Raw genomic sequence first — 12992 nt, forward strand, 5'->3', positions numbered from 1 at the left:
GTGGCACCTTAGAGACTAACAAATTTATTTGAGCATAAGCTTTCGTGAGCTACAGCTCACTTCATCAAATGCATTCAGTGGAAAATACAGTTGGGAGAAGTGAGCTGTAGCTCACGAAAGCTTATGCTCAAATAAATGTGTTAGTCTTTAAGGTGCCACAAGTCCTCCTTTTCTTTTTGCGAATATAGACTAACACGGCTGCTACTCTGAAACCTGTTCCAGGGAGTGTCGCCCATGGGCCTTACCCTGGCCTTTAGCTACTAGGAACACAGAGTCTGAGGTTAGTTTTTTACACTTGTAATAAAAACTATAAGTTCAGACCATAATTCATTTGGGTAAAAGGCAGCACGAATGAGTTTAGACTAAGCAACAGGAGATTTGTTTCTTACATTAAACATGGTCTGGGTATTTAGAGGAGCTGGGAGTTGAGCTGCAGAGGTGCCTTTGTGTCAGGCTGAGTGTCAGACTAAAACAGGGCAAAACTCGTGGGAAGGGGTCTAAAGTGTAGGCCACACTGTAGTAAAATGGGAAATGGCTGCATATGAAGAAATTACACCTCAAGCATTAGAGCTTCCTATGCCTCTGTTCACTGATATGTGGGGATCTTCACTGCACTAATTCTCGAACTACAGCTTTCAGCTGTGATAGGAATTTTGTGTATCTAAACTAAAAATACTTGCTTGTAAAACTGCATGGAGTCTCTCTAACTGCTGGTAAAGCAGAGTCACTTTCTATTCCATTACCTGGGTTGCTTCAGGAAATGCACACTTATATCTAAAGCACATAGCTGATACCTAAAGCTACAAGCATATGAAACATGTTCCATGTTTAGTGTTTCACATAGTTATCATTTTACGCTCTGAACGAACGTTTTGATGCTGAGTATCTAATTCCTGGACAAAGAATGATGTATGGTCAACAATCTTGCGTAGACAGTGGAGGGGGGGGGGAATGGAACATTCATTTTACTGTGATTGCGCAAAATGAACAAATCCCCTTCTTCCCCCCAGTAGACTCTAGTAATTCCTAATGCATGTTCTTCTGTCCTGCCCTATGCATTGGGCATGCTGTCCTCTGGATGAATGGAGGAGGGCTGTTAGAGTGAATTGCCATTTCTAGATTCGTGTAAATTTCTACCATTGGTTCCATTACACTATTGTTTCCAAGCACACACAATCAAGACAGATGGCTATGTAAGTTCTCAGACTTGCCAAAGATCATTCTTCATCCTTGCAGTCTCACTTCCTTTGCTGTATAGTCGTGTCACTTTCCACTTTCCAAGTGCTCTTCATCAGATAGAGGGTATATCTGTGGCAGCTCTTGAAATGGGCACATCTAAATCCTTAGCGTTTCACATTTTAACCTTACCATATTTGCTCTCTGAAGGCTGTGTGTAGGGTAGAGTATCAATTCAGCAGCTACTGTCTAGGAGTTTTTGAATGAACAGGGTTAGTAACAGTTGCCAAAACAAATGGTGACTGGCTTGAACACTCTTTCGCATACTGCTTCTGACTTTGCAGCTGTTCGTTGTGTTTGTCTGGTGGCACTAATTTTGTGGGGGTTTTTTGGATGTGTGGAATTGTTAATATAGTGTTTCTAGAGTGACAGATCATAACATCTTCACTAAGTGTCTCCCATCTGAACAGCAGCTTGCAATATTGCATGTGTTTAATATTGTTCCCCGTAGCAAGGGTCGTTGTGATGTTTGTGTGGGGGCTAATTTAAATTGGAGGGATTGAACTCCTACAGTGCAGGAGCTAAGCCACACCGTGCCATTTAGCATGTGGGGTTTTCACATTGGAGTTTTGGTATGTTACACAAATAAACTCGTGCAATTTTAAGCTCCATAGCTCAGTGTTTAATTGTTTGCGACAGCGAGGAGGCCACAGGAAGCCAAGAATAGACCGAAGGTGTCCAGCTAGAGCCAGAATGATCTTTGTCGCTCAGTGCAAGAATTGCTTGGGTGCTTTGCAGCAGTTTTTTTTGTCCCTGTTAACCACATAGCTCAGCAGCGTAACAAGGACCTGCTCATATGTATTTAAAAATGCTCATATTTAGCAATGTCCGCTAAATGCGATTCTATCTTGAAAATCTCTCAAGCTCCCTCTGGTTCTACAAACCCCATATTGGTACTTGGTCAAGTCTAAAAGGTTGGGTCAGGCTGTATTCTACTGCAACCAGTTAGTCTTGCCACAAAGCAGAATAAAGTGGTGGTTCTTGGAATAAGTTTAGGGAAATGATAGCAGAGCTAAAATCTCTGTAAGATGGTTATGATCCTGAAAGGGGGTGAGCTGACCTAGAGATGAAGAGTGAGCACAGTGAATATAATCACCAAAGATAGTGAATTAATGTACATGTGCATTGATGTGACCTGCACCACGTTTTGGTGTATTGGATCCAAATAGGTTAGTTCAAGTAAATCTGGATGGCTTGTCTGTTCATTTCTAGACTGAATGCTGCAATATCACACCCTCCTTATCTTATTCTTCCAGACTTTTACGGCATGGTGCAATTCTCACCTGCGGAAAGCTGGCACGCAGATCGAGAACATAGATGAAGATTTCCGCGATGGCCTCAAACTCATGTTGCTCTTGGAGGTCATTTCAGGTGCGTCCCTGACTCTCTACTGCTACTGTACCTGGTACTTAAAGAATCCCTGTACCTTGTGCTCCCTCCCAGTCTGTCACTTACACTTGGGTTGTTAGTTTTTTGGCTTAGGACTGTCACTTTGTTTTGTGTGCAAAATGGGGCTCTTCTCCTCTTCTCTTAGGGTATGCCTACGCTGCAATGAAACACCATGGCTGGCCCCTATCAGCTGACTCGGGCTGTGGGACAGTAATATTTCTGGGGTGTATGTTCAGGCTCAGGCTGTGGTCCCACAGCTCGGGCTTCAGCCTGAGCCCAAACATCTACACCACAATTTTACAGTCCTGCAGCCTGAACCCTGCGCACCATAGGTGTTCAGTTGAAGTGCAGACATACCCTTAAGGTCTCCAGGTATTACCACAACACAAATGAGAGGCACCTATCACAATGTAGGTTAAATATAATGCTGCTTTGTAAATATTTGTATTACTGGAGGGCAAGAGTGGGCAAACTTTTTGGCCTGAGGGCCACATCTGGGTATGGAAATTGTATGGCGGGCCATGAATGCTCACAAAACTGGGGGTTGGGGTGTGGGAGGGGTTGAGGGCTCTGGGTGGGAGAATGGGCTCTGGAGTGAGGCCAGAAATGAGGAGTTCAAGGTGTGGGAGGGGGCTCCAGGCTGGGGCAGGGTGTTGGAGTGGAGTGGGGGGGGGAGGGCTGAGGGCTCCATCTGGGGGTGTGGGCTCTGGGATGCGGGGTTTGGAGTGCAGAAGGGTGCTCTGCGCTAGGATGGAGGGGTTCGGAGGGCGGGAGGGGGATCAGGGCAAGTGGGAGGGGGGGTGTGGAGCTCAGGGGTGCAGGCTCCGGATGGTGCTTACCTCAAGCAGCTCCTATGGAAAAGTGGTGGCATCCCTCCTCCAGCTCCTATGCAGAGACGCAGCCAGGTGGCTCTGTGCGCTGCCCTGTCCGCAGAGGTCGCCCCTGCAGCTCCCATTGACCGTGGTTCCTGGGCAATGGGAGCTGTGTGGGCAGTGCTTAGGGCAAGGGCAGCGTGTGGAGCCACCTGGCTGCCCCTACACATAGGAGCTGCAGCAGGGACATGCCATTGCTTCCAGGAGCCACGTAGAGCCACAGCACACATGGAGCAGGGCAAGCCCCCGACCCCGCTCCCCAGCTGGAGCGCCAGAGTGGGACAAGCCCTGGACCCTGCTCCCCGGTGGGAGCTCAAGGGCCAGTTTAAAATGTCTGAAAGGCCAGATGCAGCCCCCGGGCCATAGTTTGCCCACCCCTGCTATAGGTCCTAGGAGCCCTAATAATGAAATCAGGACCCCTTTGTGCCAGGCATTGTACAGACAGAACAAAGAGACAGCCCCTTCCCCAATAGTCAGGTTTATAATGCATGTTTTAACAAATTATTCAACTATGGGTAACCTTTGCAGCAATCTAGAAAAAGATCTTCTGCCCTTGACATCATGGTAAAGGGACTAGTTTAATATGAAACTTCATTTGTCTTTCCCACCAGTGATTTTAGCTCTCACCTGAGACATTAAAGAAAAGCTGTAACTTTTCTGTTTCCTTTAGGAGAGCGATTACCCAAACCAGAACGAGGGAAAATGAGAGTGCATAAAATCAACAATGTGAACAAAGCTCTAGACTTCATCGCTAGCAAAGGAGTGAAGCTGGTCTCTATAGGAGCTGAAGGTATGTAATTTAGGCTTCTGAATGTATCAGCAGCCAGCCTCAACTTGTGACTACAGTAGAACCTCCGTTATGAACACCTCAGAAATGGAGGTGGTTCGTAACTCCGAACAAAACGTTAGGGTGGTTGTTTCAAAAGTTTACAACTGAACATTGACTTTATTCAGCTTTGAAACTTTACAATGCTGAAGAGAAAACATTCCTTTTAACCATCTTAATTTAAATGCAATGAGCACAGAAACAGTTTCCTTAACTTGTTAGATCTTTTTTTAAAGGGAAAGGGTTTTTTAGTAGCTTATGTTTAACACAGTACAGTACTGTATTTGCCTTTTTTGTTTGCTGTCTCATTGCATAATGCCAGTTCCAAATGAGGCGTGTGGTTGATTGGTCAGTTCATAACTCTGAGGTTCTACCCTATTAGGAGTCATAGGTCATACCATCTAATTGGAAGAGTTATTTTCTCTAGACACTAAAGTGTTGGAACATTTCAGCCCTCCTTTCTGTCAGGAATTAAGAGGAGACTGGATTATGCAAATAACTTGAATGACACCAAATGCCTATAATTCAGTCAATAGAAAGAGATAAATTGGGTCAGAGGTTCATATTACTGGGAGCCTAACTGCATTCAAACAATAATAGTTGGTTGCAATTGCTGTAGTTTTGCTAACGTGGGGTAAACACTTTAGTAGAACTCATTCATTTCTAAAATGTAACTTGATGCTCACCATGCCTGTTTCTTAGATGGCAAGAATAACACTTGGAGAATAAGAGTTATAGACAGCTACGGTCAACTCCAAAGTCTGGGTGTCCAGACCTTTGGTAGGCAAATCACCAGGAGTGCAGTAAATGTCAATTCTGGCATGGGTTCATCCATCTCATCAGTGGTGGAGTTACTTCTCTTCTCCCTCTATTTTGGATTAATGGATTAAGATAACTCACCCCTTAGGTAAAAGAGCTATCCTTCTGTTGTATGTACAAGAGCATATTTGGTGAGAGAGGGGACATTTATCAGGAGTTATTACCACAGTTGGAAGTAGATGCTGCTCTTTAATAGATGAATACGGTATGCATGGGGCTTTACAGACAGACATGGCCACAAAGCAGGGCTTGTACTTGCCATGATAACCATAAATATCATCAGTGTTGATACCTGCCATAAAAATATTGAAGAGATCTTGAATCCCACCTTACTGTTGTCTGAATGCTAACGGGGTGGGAAAGGAAAAAATCTCAAATTTATGGCTCATCCTGGGAATTGTTATGCAGTCAAGTGTAAGTGGAATCAGCAGCAATGTTGGCTTAGAGTATCTGAGCGTAATGCACATGGTCTTGGCCCTGGGTGAAGAATGTCTTGTACTGAACAAGGCTTGTAAGTATCTCCTCTTTTCCACAGTTAGCTCCATCCAAGGGAAGCCAAGTATCCTCAAGGCAATTTAAAAGCTTTTTGGGAGCTTGGAAATTTATATTGAACCGTGGTGACAGCCTATAAAGCTGTTTGAACAGTTAGTTCAAGGCATGATTCCTTCTCCATGGTCAGTTGAATGGCGGCACGCTGCTGTTTTTTAAAACTGATTGCCATTACTGCTTGGATCAAAGAATATGTCCAGAAAAGCAAAATATTTGTATTTGCATTGTTCCAAGTCTTCAGGCTTGGTATTTCTTTGAGCTTTGCCAAACATATATGCTGGCAGTCAACTTGTTATGATTTAAAAAACAAAATTCCTGCTGTCAGATCAGAACCTCAGATTTTCTTTAGTGGTTCTTTACAGCTGGACCCACTCCCGGCTCTGCCTCTCCTAGCTGCATTTATTTAATTTGTCCAAAGAAAAACACCCTGGTTAAACAGACCCCCAGAGGAGCTTCACAGAATTGCAGAATAGTGAGACTTTCCAGATAGATGGTCCATTAAAATGCTATTAATGGTGAGTTCACTTTGGAAAACTATTTCTCCATTTACACAGACCAGAGTTTTTTGGATATTTCCATAATGAAACTTTACAATAAAGCCTAATAGCATGAAAAACAAAATAGTTTTTATCCTGTTTTTTTTACATTTGTCTGTCTCTCTGCAGTTTCTAAATGAGAAGTTTGTGAGGGAGAAGTACTGTATTTTCTCTCACTATTGCAAATAACTTAAAATCTGTCAGTTTAAGATAACTAGTTTGAATGCAAAGTATTTCTCCTCTCTTCCTTCCCAAGAAGGATAGTCTAGAAGAGAACTAAATTCTTCCATCTCCTTATTGGTGGTTTCTGTATGTGCATCAGCACTCATCTATTTATAGTTCTCTACCTTTAGATTGTCCAGGCTACTGCTTTTTTAAACGTGTTTTTCCCTTGATATTTTTGTTGGAGTTTAGAATGTGGGACTAAATTTGGTTAAATTACCCACCGAGGAATATAGTTACGTTAGACAGAAATATTTTATTAGCGTATTTGAATCCCTTATGCCTCAGGGTATAAGCAAAACACCAAGTGGTGGCGGTTCGGAAGAAACTTGGAGCAAGAAACCTCTGCCTATTTCCTCCCTTTAAAGCATCTGGCACTGGCCACTATTGGATAGGATTCTGGGCTGATCTGATATGGCAGTTGGTTCCCCAAGAATACGAGCTGCAGCAACTTTCTATTTATAGAACCTGTCCTTGCTCACAAGAACCATGACCTGTTCCTTGGACTTGTGAAACTCCCACTGTTGCTTAGACACCGAGGGATATTGCTAGGACATCACTTGGCACTGGGCTACCTTGCAGAGCCAGTTTGAATTAATCAAGTAACATGGCTTGCACTGAGGTTACATTTCTAAATCTAGTGATTGGTGTCTTTTCTCTTGATTATACCTGAAACCAGTGCATGTTCCAACTAGTGCCACGTTACAATTCAAGATGCAGGGGTGAGGTATTTGATTTACAAAAGCCAACTTATCCACTGAGCTCTCCTCCTAGTCATCAGCTGTTGCTTGTGACTGTTCAAAAGCCTCCTTGGTACCCAGACTTAATTCTTCATGCTTCCAAGTGTTTGTTTGGTTTGGAAGAGGCGCTTAGCTGCTCAAGAGACGTGAGAAATTCCATGTCTAGTTGTTCAAAGAAATCATCTTGCTATCACTGTTTAACTAAAATAGGGTCTCTTAATCTCCGTAATCACACAAGTTTCCCACTCCTTTAGTTCATATGGTTGAAACTAATAGATGCAAACTCATCATTTTGAGGGGGATTGAAAGAGGCTTTCTTGCTGTATCTAGATGGCTCCTGGCACTGTGACTAACTAGCATTGTCACATGCTGAGTGCAGATGTAGTTAGCTTTGTCCACATGGCAGTGGGTGTTGCAGCCTATTACTCTAGAGAGCTGGGTTTAAATATAGGTTTGTGGTGAGGTCATTAATGAAATATCATGTGTCCTTGCATGATGCCCAGGTGTCAGTTTTGTAGCCATTAGCCTTGGCTGCTCATGGAATCTGGGAGTGGAATTTGAGTAGAGGGTGATTGGGGGTGAACTGTCTGTGGGAAGCTTGTGTTGTCAGGCTGTTCCAGTGCTGTCTGACTCTTTGAAAATTGCCAAATGTGTCCGGGTATATTAAAGACACAAAGTCTAAAGTCTGGATTCCAGAAACTCCATGAGTGTTGCTAGTGAAGCTTTGAACACTGGTCTGATACCTCTGCTACACTGTCTAATATGGGAATGCAAAGTAGAGGCCTTCTCTCATTGCTCCTTATTTGTCCTTCAGAGATTTGAGTCCTCAGATGTGAGCTCCAACTTTGAATGAAAAGATGAGCATCCATATATCCTTTATTCAAGTGTTGTCACTCTGTCCTCTATAGAATAAAATGTAAACTGGTTAAGGACACACCAGAATTTAAAATCCTGAAGTGTTTGAGTCAGAAAGCAATAAACTCTTTCTAGATGTGTGGACAGTGCAATTGGCTTTCAACTGGACCCCAGGAAAATTCTAGGTGTTAATAGCTGTTTACTGTAGTGCCTCTTGAAATCCTTCTCCTAGCTTGCTTGCACCTGGAAGTTATTTGCTGATGTGTCTGTATTAAGAAAGTGAGATTTTCCTCCATTCCTGGTGAGTTTAATGTCAATGTTCTTCTCTCCACTGTTGCTTTCACAGAGATTGTAGATGGCAATACAAAGATGACTTTGGGAATGATCTGGACAATTATCCTTCGATTTGCCATTCAGGACATTTCTGTGGAAGGTAAGAGCCAGGCGTGTGCAAGCTGTGTCCTTATGGTCTGCTTCTTTGCTCTCCAGCACATTAGAGGGATCTGTGTAACTACAGCACAAAGAATGTATGATGGGGAAGAAAAAACTGGTGCAGTGAATTGATGCAGTTTTATGGTAATCCAGGATAGCTCATGCATCTGCAAGTCACGTTTCCTACGCATACTTCTTTTGCATAGCTGTCTGTTTCAGTAAATCACTTGCTGTTCTTCTGCTTCACTTGCTCTGTTGGCCTTAAGTGCTAAATACCTGATCCCTGTGAATCTGGGACTGCGTGGTGGGTGGTCGGTGTTCTTCCCCTTTGCTGATCCAGATTTTGGGATAGTCCCGCCAACCACCTAATGGTAATAGAAGGAAGATGAGCTTTTTTACCCCATACTTGCAGCTGTCCTGACTCAACACACCGAATGGAGACCATCCTTCCTAGTTGGAGACAACCACAGTGGAAGATAAACTACCCTGAGATCACCCTGAATATGAATTGCAATACTTGACTTGCATGTTTGTGACCAGGTTGGCTTGTGACTCAGACACATGCTGTAACACTAACACTAAATGGGGGACGGGTTGCATCCTTTACTGTCTGTGGATAAGTCTGTCATCTGTTGCATTCTTGTCTCATGTTCGTGGTTTAAAACTACCAAAAGAGAGGCACTCCTGGGCACAGTGTCTTAATTGCCCTGTGCCTTTTGCAGAGACCTCTGCCAAGGAAGGCCTGCTGCTGTGGTGTCAGAGGAAGACGGCGCCCTACAAGAACGTCAATGTACAAAATTTCCACATCAGGTAACTGCCTGTCAGACCCCCTCTTAGAGAGTGCTCGAATCTGTCTGCTCCTTTACATGCTTCAGAGAGAGCTCTCCGTGTTGGCAGGCTCTGCTGCGTGTCTTAAAGACAGCAAGAAATAGCCCATTCCCTCGGCCTCAGAGGCATCTCCATGAAATATTCAATGGGCCTGCCATTAGGGAAGCGATGCTTGTAGCGTGGTTTGGCCGGAACAAAACCCCCAAATTCATGCATGTTTTTACCTCGTTAAATCTGCAATTCCAGCCATTGCTGCCTCTTATCTGGGCTGTTGTTCTCAGGAGGGCCTGGGGGTGGAAGAAACTGAAATGCCCGATCTAAAGGAAGCATGCAGTTAACTGTGCATAGTACTCAGTCCTGCTACTTCTAGAGGCATTAAATCAAGGTGAACGGGAGAAAAAAAGAAATCTGTTGGACTCTAGTGTGTATTGGTGATCATTTTCTGTAGTGTATTATACAGATACACGTATCTAACCCCATGCACCAAAGCCATCTAACTCTGATCTCTTTCGTAGCTGGAAGGACGGTCTTGCTTTCAATGCCTTGATCCACAGACACAGACCAGAGCTCATTGAATATGACAAGCTCAGAAAGGTACATCTCTGCAGTGGCCATGTTATCCTTTCTTCAGAAGCTAAGTTGTGCTGCTAGACGCACCCCAGGGAAACACACGTCCCACTTAACCTCTCAGACCCCCATTGTCGCTGCTAGCTGTGTGTCTTATTAGAAGGCAAATTCAATGCTAGAAGGCAGGATTTGAAAAGATCTTCCTGTCAGAAGTTACTCTGTTCCATTCAGTGAGACAGGAATTGGAGTCTGGCAGGGAATGGTCGGCTAATGGGAGCAGGTGACTAAGGAACTTCTGGGTCATTGGTGGAAAAGGTTAGACATGAATGCTACAGCAAGTCTGCCTTCAAGAGGAAATAGGGGAGATGTTAGGCCTCCTGCCAAGCAGCCCTTGGGGCAGCCATGCCATCTGTGTTAGAGGGAGCTGTCAGAGACTCGGGTTCATAACACCCTCACATGACTTTTTACAACTGTCCTTTTCCCAGGATGATCCTGTGACGAACCTGAACAACGCCTTTGAGGTGGCTGAGAAATACCTGGACATCCCCAAGATGTTGGATGCCGAGGGTAAGGCTTTGCAGACTCTCGCGGCAGGAACCACCAGGGTCAGTGGAAGTTCCTGCCATTGCTGCGGAGATGACTCAGTCCAATGAACAATTTGCTTGTCAAAGCAAGAGGAAAGTGCATTTCCTCCATTGCTGTGTCAAATAGGACTGGGTGTCAGGTGATCTGACCTGACGGCAGCCAGCCTGGCTTGTGTTTAAACGTCAAAACTGGCCTTCCATACAGCATTCACATCTCCTACCCTTTCCATGACTAGGCTTATCTTTGAAAGGCCACATAAGGCTCTGTAAACACATGCTGGACCAGAAATTTGTTGTCAAATGCATCTTGCCATACTCTGTTTTCACTAGCAGTGAAGCTTTCCCAACCGGAATGAATTGCCCTGTTACCTTGGCCTTTTCCAGCTATTCATTCATATTTGTGAATGTAATGCTCACAGAACGTAGTGACCTTTCCTGGGTAGGGCCGTGGTGTGTACTGAACAAGAAGTGAGACCACAATTGAGGAACCATGTGTTGGTTACTTTGGGTAAAAGTGCACCCTACTTCCTGTTTTGTGTGGTGGTAATCTCACTTGACCATCTCCACCACTAAATCCTGGGACCAACATTCCCTTTTTAAAACAGTTGCAAAAACAGTAATAGCTGCCCTATGTAAAATGACTCATTCAGTACCTGTAGCTGCAAATGGCTTGTGTTCAGTCTTGGTTGACAAGCTTATCTTTCACGTTCTGTAGTATATCCAGGACAGTTTTGATATCCTCTTCTCCCCATCCAGATATTCTGGCACTTCTTTTTTTTAGAGAGCTGCTTATCTACAGGACTCCAGAATGGTGAAGAGCGGGTTTCTTGAGATGATGTGCAGGATGTGCCTTGGCAATCAAGTCTCACTCAGTGTGAAACCAGGCTCTCCCCCGTGAGGGCATTAACACTTATTGTTCGCTTGCAGACATTGTCAACACAGCTCGCCCTGATGAGAAGGCCATCATGACCTATGTATCCAGCTTCTACCATGCATTTTCTGGCGCGCAGAAGGTACCGGCGGCAGCTGTGTCCATCTCGCTATAACTCTTTGAACTGCAGCATCCTACGCTGACCCAGTTTTTCTTGCAGATGGCAGTGGTCTCTTGCTGACTGGAAAGCAAACCTCAGCTAGTTCATACATGCTCCGGGAGCTGTCCAGCTTCCATGGCTCCAGTTATTATGTAACACTGGAGGGACCAGAAAAATCATCTTTATAGAGTAGGTGACTGGGCTATATCATTAGTGGTGGGGGGGAATTACGTAGCAATAAACAGCAGGAGAAATCAGCTTTTCAACCAAGAGCTTTGTGAAGCTGAATACCAAGACCAATAGCCAGTATCTCAAATCGAGGGATGCTAGAGGAGTGTAGCTACTCGGCTCGGGAGAGTCTCAGACTTTAAGGGACAGGAACTCTGAACTGAGTGGGAAAGATTTAAAGCTGCAAAACAGCCCATTTGGCTGAGTCACACTCCAGCTTAGGTTTGGATTCCAGTCTGAAGCAAGTGCTTGTTCCCCCTCAGCTGCATGCCAGAGGGGCTGGGAGGTTCCCACGCTACTCTCTTCACTCTCTCCTCCCTTTCTTTCTGCGCAGATATTGTAGGCACTCTCAGGCCCGATGAGAAGGCTATCATGACATACGTTTCCTGCTTCTACCATGCTTTCTCGGGGGCTCAAAAGGTGAGCTTTTGGCAGGTGGAATTGCTTGTGCTTTTACGCATGTCTTGTCTGGTTCAGCTGCCACTAATCTTGCACACTAAGCAACTCACTGAGGCTTGTTACACTGGCTTGAAGGGCTTATGAGAAATGTGATGAGTGAAAACGGCTGGAATGATCGCTGGCCACTGAGATTGGTGGAGAAACAAAAACGTAGCCACCAGCAATAATAAAAATCTGGGGTGGTTTGTACTTTGTACGTAGTGCTGAAGGGTCACTACTTCCAGCAGCCAGTGGGGGTGAGAGAGGAGAAGTAATCACTCAGTTTTTAATTGATCTTTTCACTGTCCTCCAAACACTGGTGTTAGATTCAAGAACTTCACAGTAGCATTTTATGGAGCTGGAAGGGAGTAAGCTAGCACTGTACTGGCTTACATTATGGCAAGCCATTCTCTCTGACAGTTACAGGGCTGCTTGCCATAATCCCCTGGCTGAGACTTGTTTAACACGCTTGATACAAAGATGTCTAAACTCAAACTGCTGGCCCAATAGAAATTAAAAAAAAAAAAAATTCCAGCTGGGGATGTGGGGAAGAGGCATAATTAAGTGCCCAAATAACAGCCCCCAGTGGCTGTTATGGTGCAGGAGGGTAGCTGACAGAGTGCTCAGCTGAAATTAGCATGCAAGTATTTATGCTAGTGATCCAAGAGTCCCACTGCAATCATAATGAGCACAAATCTGGATGACTCTGCTGTCTTAATCAAATTTGATTCTGCATTAGACTTTTCATTTCCCATGAAAATGCCATGTCTGTGCAAATGGCACTGCTGTCAGTTGATTGGCGCGTAGGATAACGGCATCACCAAAATCATTTGAAAGTTT

General features: G+C 44.5%; 1 protein-coding gene across 3 annotated transcripts in view; it reads left to right on the top strand.

Annotated features, from left to right (window-relative positions):
• The window catches only part of ACTN4 (actinin alpha 4), an 82102-nt gene that overhangs the window by 43809 nt on the left and 25301 nt on the right, over nt 1–12992 (top strand). Inside the window, exons 2-8 of one of the 3 annotated variants that reach the window (XM_038381388.2) lie at nt 2493–2607; nt 4168–4287; nt 8391–8477; nt 9199–9286; nt 9820–9898; nt 10357–10438; nt 12049–12134. In XM_038381388.2, coding sequence (XP_038237316.1) covers nt 2493–2607; nt 4168–4287; nt 8391–8477; nt 9199–9286; nt 9820–9898; nt 10357–10438; nt 12049–12134 — 657 coding nt within the window. Of the gene's footprint in view, nt 1–2492; nt 2608–4167; nt 4288–8390; nt 8478–9198; nt 9287–9819; nt 9899–10356; nt 10439–11382; nt 11469–12048; nt 12135–12992 lie in introns of those variants that run through there. The other 2 variants (XM_038381387.2, XM_043501414.1) reach the window with 2 other exon arrangements.

This window comes from Dermochelys coriacea, chromosome 23, assembly GCF_009764565.3.
Source record: "Dermochelys coriacea isolate rDerCor1 chromosome 23, rDerCor1.pri.v4, whole genome shotgun sequence".
Taxonomy (NCBI): Eukaryota; Metazoa; Chordata; order Testudines; family Dermochelyidae; genus Dermochelys; species Dermochelys coriacea.